Source organism: Adiantum capillus-veneris, chromosome 3 (genome assembly GCF_014529385.1).
Source record: "Adiantum capillus-veneris isolate H3 chromosome 3, ASM1452938v2, whole genome shotgun sequence".
Taxonomy (NCBI): Eukaryota; Viridiplantae; Streptophyta; class Polypodiopsida; order Polypodiales; family Pteridaceae; genus Adiantum; species Adiantum capillus-veneris.
Window position 1 is genome coordinate 2,577,554 of NC_140933.1, and position 9,559 is coordinate 2,587,112.

At 39.6% G+C, this 9,559-nt stretch overlaps 1 protein-coding gene across 1 annotated transcript; it reads left to right on the forward strand.

Annotated features, from left to right (window-relative positions):
- Positions 1-5,811: 5,811 nt before the first annotated feature.
- LOC147460426 (uncharacterized) lies at positions 5,812-7,556 on the forward strand. The gene has a single exon (XM_086498489.1). The coding sequence runs from the start codon at positions 6,328-6,330 to the stop codon at positions 7,021-7,023; it is 696 nt and encodes a 231-aa protein (XP_086354615.1). The 5' UTR covers positions 5,812-6,327; the 3' UTR covers positions 7,024-7,556.
- Positions 7,557-9,559: the final 2,003 nt, after the last annotated feature.

Sequence of the window (9,559 nt, forward strand, 5' to 3'; positions counted from 1 at the left end):
AGAAGTAGGGAGGAAAATATTTGCAAGGGACTGAACTATGATATATGTGGTTGAACCATGACGTATGAGACCCGCACAAGTATAAAAATGTGAGAGAAGAAAATATGGTGGATCTAGGCAACCTCATTGACATGTGTTGCTATTTAAGCAAGTCTTAAGAGGAGAGCAGGTGCATGGTTTTCAGGATTTGGCTTGACCTTGGAAGAAATATCTTTGATTTGGTTCCAACCATTGAGTCAAGAAGCTTTTGCTATGATCAAAAATCTCTTAACAAAGATTGTAGAAAAAAATATGGTGGATCTAGGGATCCTCATGCCCATGTGTTGCTATTTAAACAAGTCTTAAGAGCTGAGAAAGTGCATGGTTTTCATACTCAGTACGGAGGATTTGGCTTGACCATGAAAAAATATATTTGACTCGGTTCCAACCATTAAGTCAATAATATTTTGCTATGAAAAAAAATCTCTTTAACAAAGATTGTAGAAGAATACAGGGAATAAAACATAATAAACATAATAGACATTTTACAAAGTCCAATTGGTTCATATTTAGATAAAATAACTCCAATAAATGTGGTAGCAAGAGCCTAGTTTTGAGAGTCCATGAACAAAAATATTGATGAAGAGAGCAAAACCAAACAAATTCAAATGTAAATCTTGGAAAGTTAAATGGAAAAGACTAAAAGAAAAGCGACTGCGGGAGGAAGCAACTATGGCGATAGACCTTTCCTAAGCTTGAGAACAAATTAAACACTAGAAGAAAAAATTAGCTTCAGTAGTAGTTCAAAACAGACCTCGTACAATTTGTTAAAGGAGGATTAATCTAGAACCATTTGATGCTCTATTGAAAGCCTACAAGACCAAAATAGAGTCTAATCAAAGATTGGATCAAAGATGGTTGACCTATGCAAATCTTGAAGTAGAACGACAAAACTTGAAAATGTGTAAGAAGTTGATTGAGACTACACAAGAATTTGATTAATTATGTACCATTCATTCCACCACTTGAAACTGGCCAATAGATGACTCGAGATTGCATTTTATGAATCAAGCCAAGTATCATTTGAAGTACCATTGTTGTACACCCTTTTTTGAAGCATTCACCCTTGATATTAGTCCAATGTTGTCTCAAATCAATGCTAGTTTCCTCTCTCAATTTTGTGTCTAATTGTATATCAAGCATATGTGTGCCTCTGGTATGTGCTGAGTGAGTGGGTGCTTCCTACATGGACATGGTGCATGCAAGAGATTTTGGCAAGGGTCTATGTGTTGATTGATTTGGGAAGTACATACCTTTGTGGGAGGGTGTTTTTGAGGATAAAAAAGGGTGAAGTCATGTTGATATGCATGGTTGTTGATTGCATACAGCTAGGGTTGGTTGGGTATGGTCATAGACAACAATGGTTAGCTGATTGGGTCTCTGTGTGTATGTTAAATAGGGGATAGGGGTGCTGTGAAATCATTGGGCTATAGAGAGGCTGTCATACTGGGTGCTAGGTGTTTTTTCCATTTCCCCCTTTCCTCCACTCTACCATGCCTTCTCCTTCTCCATGGCTCTCCTTTCCCCTGAGCTCTGATACCAGTGTAAGATTGAGAGGACTGGAGCATGCAACTCTCCACCTGACTATGCTCTATATAGGCCCTGCCTAGATATTAATAGGGCCCCCTTGACCATATGTCCGTCCTGGCCTTTGGCCTGTTTCTCGGTCTTATCCTAGGCTGACATTTGTGATAACACAATTTCCTTGTTAAATTTCTCTGTGATGACCCTCTGTGATGAGTCTATTTTTTGTTATAAATCACTCCAAGGGTACATGGATCACAATTCATCATTGGCATGATCTGGCTTGCCGATTTGCACCACATGTAGATGAGGTCAATTGAAAGTGTTCCCCAATATATTTTCTCATTTGAAGTTCAAAATATTATTAATTTTCTAGTTTCTTGGTTTTGATGATGTTTGAAACGTCTTTTTGCACCCAAATTGTGGCACTTGGTATTTGCAAGTGTTGAAAATTCTAGGTTTGCAAAAAGTGTAAAGTTATTTCTATGAGGTACATGGATCGCAATCCATGTTCCCTGCCAAATGTTAGTCAAAATATTTAAATATGATCTAGGGGGTATTTGGAAGCTAGATATCCCATTAACATTCTACGATTTGGTTTTAGTTATTTTATGTTTCCCCAACACTCCTTCACAATTTCAAATTTTCATGATTTTTTTTCCCAAATATGGTTTTGGCCCAATCTTCCTCTTACTTTTCATCTCAGCTAGTTGTGCTTTGGCCTACTTAACCTACTCTTATGAATTAAAATAAAAGATTGCAATAAAATGAGAAAAATTTGAATAGTTTGTGGAATGGAACAACACTCTAAAAGCAATGAGAAAATTGGCAATTGAAATGCTTTGAATTCACTCAATCACAAACACTCCTTGCTACCAAATGAAAGATTTAGCCAGTCCTCAACTCATAAACTCTATCAAGTGGTAAAACCCGTTTTTTGTCACTATGTTAGTGAAATGGAATGTGTTTTTGATGAATTTGATAAACACAAGTACAATCCTCGACTCCTAAACTCTATCAAGTGATAAAACCCTTTTTTGTCACTATATTGTTGCTAGTGAAATGGAATGTGTTTTTGATGAATTTGATAAACACAAGTGCAATATAAGGTCACTATACCATCATAAGATTTAATCCCCAACAATAATGACAATAATGTTAAAGAGACACACATGTATAGCATAGCTATCTGCTAGTACCAACATAGACAATGTCAATACTTAGGGACACAAGCTAGATGTGACATGAAGACACATTAGAGTGTCAATCACAATGGAATAAATTCATGTACGTAATAAGATACACAAGCAATTACAAATCAACAATCAACCATCAGACATACAGTCAATTCTCACTCTAAATAGCAACTTAATTGATCTTATAGTTAAATGAAAGAGCAAGAGAAGAGGAACATGATACAAGTTTTGGAATCAAAATTGGATTACCCAATCATTACAAATCTGAGCTGAGTAGCAATTGCACGTATATACATAGAGCTTCCTATTCTCCAAAAGATAAGCCTCCTTTTCATGAAAGAATTACAACGCACAGAATAGATCTGCTACTAGCTCTGGCATCCAAATTTACACATAGTGTAGCTACACTAGCTTGTAAAACTAATAGAGTACAAATATATTGAAAATCTGGCGTTCTGACACGTGTGTATGCTAAAATGGTTGAAATGGCCAAACAACTATGTAAAGCCTTTCAGAAAATGCGACAAATAGAAGGGTGAACTTACTCGGGTGAAATGTGTGCAGTGTTTGGGAGAAGAGTACGAGCCTCTTTTATTTCATGCAGAATTGTCCACACCCTACCACAATGCTTGTCTTACTTGCAGGCCATCACTAGTGACAGAGCAACCTCAATAATTGAATGCTTCCTCGTGAGTATAGTCCCTTTTAATCAGGGTGTTGGGGCCCTTGATCCACTCATGTGTGGATTACTGCAACGTACCCTTGGTTTTACCAAACTTGAAATTGTGATGATATCTAAAGGGATGTCACTAGACTATTGGCATGACTACCCCTACTTAGGCCTAATAGTATGGTGGTCCAAGTCTATGTATTTAATTTTTAGTATATATATGCAACTTTGCATATGTGTCCAAATATGAGTGTGTCGATATGTATGTATAAATTTACCTATGTGACTGTGTAAGTGTGTATATATCCCGGGGCAGTCACTTATCAAAAGCTTCCTATATCACGTGCGTTCAAGAGGTTATTAATAATACCTCAATATACATACTATATTTACACTACGTGCCTATTTAATTAAAAAACCCCCACCCCCCTCTGTATGTATACATTTTGATACATTTTGATCTTTTAATAATCCTCTCCAGTTAACTCACGTGATAGCATACACATTCTAAAAAGAGACCGCCCCGGGGTATATATGCATGCATGTAGGCACTAAGTAAGGGAGCATAGCACCTAATGGTTGAATGCTTCCTCTCGGATATAGTCCCTTGTTAATTGTGCTATTGAGGTCCTTTGATCCACTCATGTATGGATTACTGCAATGTATCCTTGGTTTTACCACAACCGAGATTGTGATGATATCTAAAGAGTTGCCACTAGACTTTTGGCACTACTAGCCTCTACTTAGGTCTAATAGTCTACAAATATGTGTATCCATGTGAGTGTGTCAATATCTGTATACATGTATGTACATATCTCTCTAATCTCTCTCTACACCCAATTTACTTTACTTCCTCTCTATGCCCCTTCTATCTACCTTGATCTACCTCCCTTTCTATGCCCTCTCTCTACCTTATGTAGAGAGATAGAGTTGTGTAAATTAAGTATAGATATGGTGTAGAAGGAGAGGTGGATAGATGCTTGAAAATATATCTATATCTCTCTCTATGCCCTCTCTATCTACCTCTATTCAATCTCTCTCTCTCTCTCTCTCTCTCTATTTACCTCTCTCTACATACTCTCTAGCCTCGAGTTAGGTGGAGAGAGAGAGAGAGAGAGAGAGAGAGAGAGAGAGAGAGAGAGAGAGAGGTGGTGTAGATTATACGAGAGAGCATTTTATTAAGGAGTTCAAGTATTGACGCTTGGATAAAGTGGCAGAATAAAGTGACGTACAAGACAACTTGTACATTTTGTTATGTTCCATGAACTACTATGTTTATTTAGGGACTCATTTGACAATTTTCAGTTGACGTTGGAGCTTCATGATTTGACCGAACAAAAATTACCAATTTTTAACATCGTGGGCTTCTTTTTGGGCCATGTTTGGGACTCCCAATATGTCATAATTATTGTAGTTTGATTAGTATCATATTTTTGCATATGTATATTAAATATGGTATGTGACGCTATATGTCAACCCCATGAAAATCCCTTGTTCTGTAGATCTGAATGCTTTTGCGCCGATGATGTGTGCTTCGCATGTCTAGAGAGTGGACCTGACAAACCATGAGAGGCAAAGCTCTCTGACCTCCTTCAAGCTAGCAAGCTCTTCTCAGGCCCCTTGGGCTCCACGTCCTACCCAAAAAAGCTTGGCATGCCTTGCTATTCGAATTGCAAAGAATCCTATTTTATGATGTGCTACAATTCTCTGTAGTGTCTCAACATCTGGGATCGTGTCGCAGTCATTCAACTATCAATACAAAGTACATCAAACATAAGTTCATGATTCAACGAGTACAAAAAATAATAATAAATAAATCTGAATTGTTTATTATTTAATCCAAACAACTTAAACCATTTATCACAAAGATATAGCTTATTCAAGTAGACAATGGTAGATAGTTATCAAAGTGATAACGGCACATCCCATTGTTAAGCATGCTTTAACGAAATGTTTGGAGTTAATGCTTAACATGAACAACTTAAAACATTCAATAATCATTTACACGACATCAACATGAGATAAAGAGGAGACTCCATATTACTGGAAAATCTATTGGTAACTAGAGCCCATCAGCTTGTGCTCCGGTTAGTTGCCCACATTGTAGGGGATGCAAGTAAGTTTTAATAAGCAGTCCCTTGGCAATGCTGATGTATGTTGATCGTTCTTGCACAATCAAGTTTTATAGTTAGACTGGGTTGAAATTCTTTGGTTGTGGAGGTAGGCGTGTTCAAAATGAAGCATGAGAAGAGAGTCGCTTTTTCAGACCTCAATAATTAACTCATTGATGGGCACTTGTGCGGCCTTTCAACACTTTATTAAGAATCTTCTCTAATGAAAGCTCTTTTTTAAGTACACCTTGTGTTTATTAACTTACAATTTTTGACCTAAACGTTAGGATATAATAGCATAGAGACATCAAGGGTGTTGGTGGTGATGGGAGAGAGCATTTTAGTAAGGAATTGAAGTATTGGCGCTTGGATAAAGTGGCGGAATAAAGGTTGGGCTGAAGAGCACATTTTGTGAGCTCAAACTTGCATGATGGGCAAGTGGAAACCACAATACGGAATTCTTGCCTAGTTCAATACATAAAGGCGACATAAAATAACGAGAGAGAGAGAGAGAGAGAGAGAGAGAGAGAGAGGGGCGTATGCGTCGGCGTTTGGTTTCCCAACAACCTGCACAAGTGGAACAAGCTGCCCAACGTCCCGGGCACGATGTCAATACTACGCGTCGACCATTGTTGCTGCGATTTTTTTCTATAATGAAAAGCTATATTCCTAGAAGAGCAGTACCCATAGCTGCATTGTGAAGCGCCGCCTCATTACATTGCCCTTCTTGTGCTACAAACCTAGGCATCGATTATAGCTAGTTAAGAGAGAGAGAGAGATAGAAGAGATGAGGATCCTGTACTCGAAGCTTAAGCTATTGATAGGGAGCTTGGCGGCACCCAACATAGGAAGAGCTGCATCCAAGCTGGTGAGGCGTAGACAGCAGCAGAAATTGGACGACTCCAGCGGCAGGTGGCGTGGCCCCAAGGCCAAGGCAAAGAGAATGAGGGCAGCATTCTACCCAATGTCTGTTTGTGCTGGCCGGGGCAAACGCTCAGCTGCATGCATGATGACTGAGTCATTTAGGGTGTATCATCAGGTGGAGCTTCATCTCCAGGATGACGACGACGTCCTGCGCTTGAGCAGCCGCCGAGAATACAACATTATCGATTATGGTGGCGGCTCCACCCAAGCTCCTGGTGGTGTAGGTGGCTCCACTCTCTTCTACACGGCGCCGCCCTCACCCTCGACCATCAGCTGCAGCTCTACCATTACCAGCACTACTACTGTGGTGCGGAATGATGTGGAATTTTATCCGGAAAGCTTGTTCAGCGCGGCAGATGCCGAGGCCATGGCCACCTACTCCAGCAACCCGCGCTGCGATTTTGTGCGGTCCATGCGCGAGATGATGCAGGCGCTGCGGCCCACGCAGGTGGAGGAGCTGGAGGCGCTCCTGGAATGCTACCTTCGGCTCAACGCTCCCACCCACCACGCCACCATTGCCCTCGCTTTCCTCTCCGCCCTTGCCTCGCCCGCTGCTTGACCCCACCTCCCCAATGTATATTGATCACCCTATCATTTTTGTTCTGTTCATATATTGCCAGTAGGAGTCCCCTTTTTGAGCCAACTTGCAAGTTGTATATTGCTGTAGCTTACCCAGTTCCAACGAGGCGTTGCCATTTTCATCCATGTCCCATAGCCTATTTTACACAAGAGTTAAACACCAGGCCTACCTTATACACAAACTGAGAATGTGGCCATCCCACTTCCTTACTAGGCTATTGTGATGTACATGTTTGTAACCATCTTGTATACACATAACACGTTTTTAGCTTTAAACCCTCGCCTAGCCACCGCCTCCTCCGCTTCCCATTAGAGATTAAGATCAACATCCTCAATCATTGGCACTTCAATTTGGCAATCATGCATTTGCCAAATGTTGTAGCCTTTGTGTGAATAAATGGCATTAATTATGACTCCTCAGTTTTATCTTGTGCGCGGTCTCCTCTTTCCACCAATACAAACAAGTCATTCGTGCTCTAATTGTAGCTGCGTGTTTTCATTCATGACGTTGTACAAAATGAGCAAAAATTCATGCTTCAATTCAGAGTTGTCCAATTCTGCTTGATCAATATATATATTGATTCCTTTTCATTTAAAAAAAATAAAAATAAAGGAGGGTTTTCATTACAGAAGGCAACACTCCTTATCATTCAATAATGCAAGAATGATTGTCCAATGTTCAACAATACACTACGATCAATATCACCCAAAGAGGCAAAAACCCATACCATAATTTTTCCTAATTTAAAAGCCTGGTAAGAGCTCGTCCATCCAAACATGAGACTACCATATGGGGGTTTTCCACTTGAGATCAATACCACTGCTTTGTAAGTTGTTGCACACCCTTGGGGTAGCCAAACACTCAAGAGTTGTTGTTTAATAATAAAATTGTGGGTGCTTTTGAAGTCAAAAGATCCACTATGAAAATCTTAATCCGTTTATCTCATTTATCGCAATTTAGAGAGACAGAGAGAGAGAGAGAGAGAGAGAGAGAGAGAGAGAGAGAGAGAGTCCAAAATGGGCTGGGCAGGGAAGAGAGGGGGGGGGGGGGGGGGGGGGGGGGGGGGGGGGATTTTTGTATATCAATTATTATCGGGGGTATATCCGTTGTTATTACCGTGTTTATAAGCGGTTTCATTACCGCGTGTATTATCGAACCCAGATTAGGCGTTTAAACATTCAAATTTTGGTGTTTCCACTTGTTTTGCTTGTGAAAAAAAAGAACATTATATAAACTTTCAAAAAAATGATATTAAAACATGAAACAATAGCTATGTGGATAAACATGAAACTACAAAGAGCCCGGTCCATCCTAAAGTTATGCACGTGTCTCCATGTAAAGCAAGCACTGTGAGAAGCCAAACATGGACGACATCTCCTGTCAAGGGGATGATAAAGTGAAGCGTGCCCACATTTTACCAGATGGTAGCACCTATGTTAGTTTCTTGAAGCGCTATCTTGCAACAACGTGCTTGAACCCAAACATGGACGACATCTTTTGCCGAGGCATGGGGATGATAGAGTGCCCACATTTTACAAGATGGTAGCACCTATGATAGTTTATTGAAGCTCTTTTTCAGAGCACTCTCGCACTGCGCATTACACAAAACACTAGCTCCACTTGTACCCATAATGCTTTATTTCATAAATAAAATTTTCAAGAAGTTATAGATATTTTGTTATCAATTAAATTAATCACTCCCAATTAACTTAATTTAGCATTCTTTACAAAATTAGAGAGAGAAAAGGGAGGAGGAGAGAGATGAATGGATGACACAACAAAAATGTTTTTTAACTTAAAGTATAAAAAATGTTTATGAATCATCTTCCAAAAGATCTCTACAAGAAGCGTCATCGAATTCTAAGCCTATGGCTCCTCACTTAATAAAGAGAGAAAGAGAAGTGTCATTTGTGGATGTGTTTGCTTCATCATCTTCGAATTCGTCATCCTCCATCTCATCATCATCATCATGACAATCATCCTCGCTAAGACTTGTGGCCGTGGGACTTGAATGATCAATCTCTCTCTCCTTTGTCTCCCTTTTATCCAAAGTAGTAGGTGGAAGAGGGTCAAAGATGGTCTCCACTTCATTAGTGGAAAAAATGGTTCTCCCCTCAGGTGTTATGAGAACTACTGACCAAAGTTTTGGTTGGTGGATTGCTGGGATATAGATAATCTATAGAAGAGAAGCTCAAAATGAGTAACATTAATTGGTATATTAAATGTTACAACCAAATAAGGGTAAAGAAGGTAGTCACTCACCTACTCACACTTGGCAAAACTAAATTGTCATACCTCCCTGTTTGATGCACACTAGAGTCCAATAGATGCCATTCTCATTCCGTCTAGACACATTTGCAAACGACTTGCATTCAAAGATGAAGGTATGAAAGGTTCTAAAATTAACTTTTAGTATCGTTTCAATAGTCCCACAATACTTGGCTTCATCATCATCTGTGCCAAATTTTCCCATCATACCGCAATCCTGGTGGTCCGTCGCTCATCAATGTGGCGT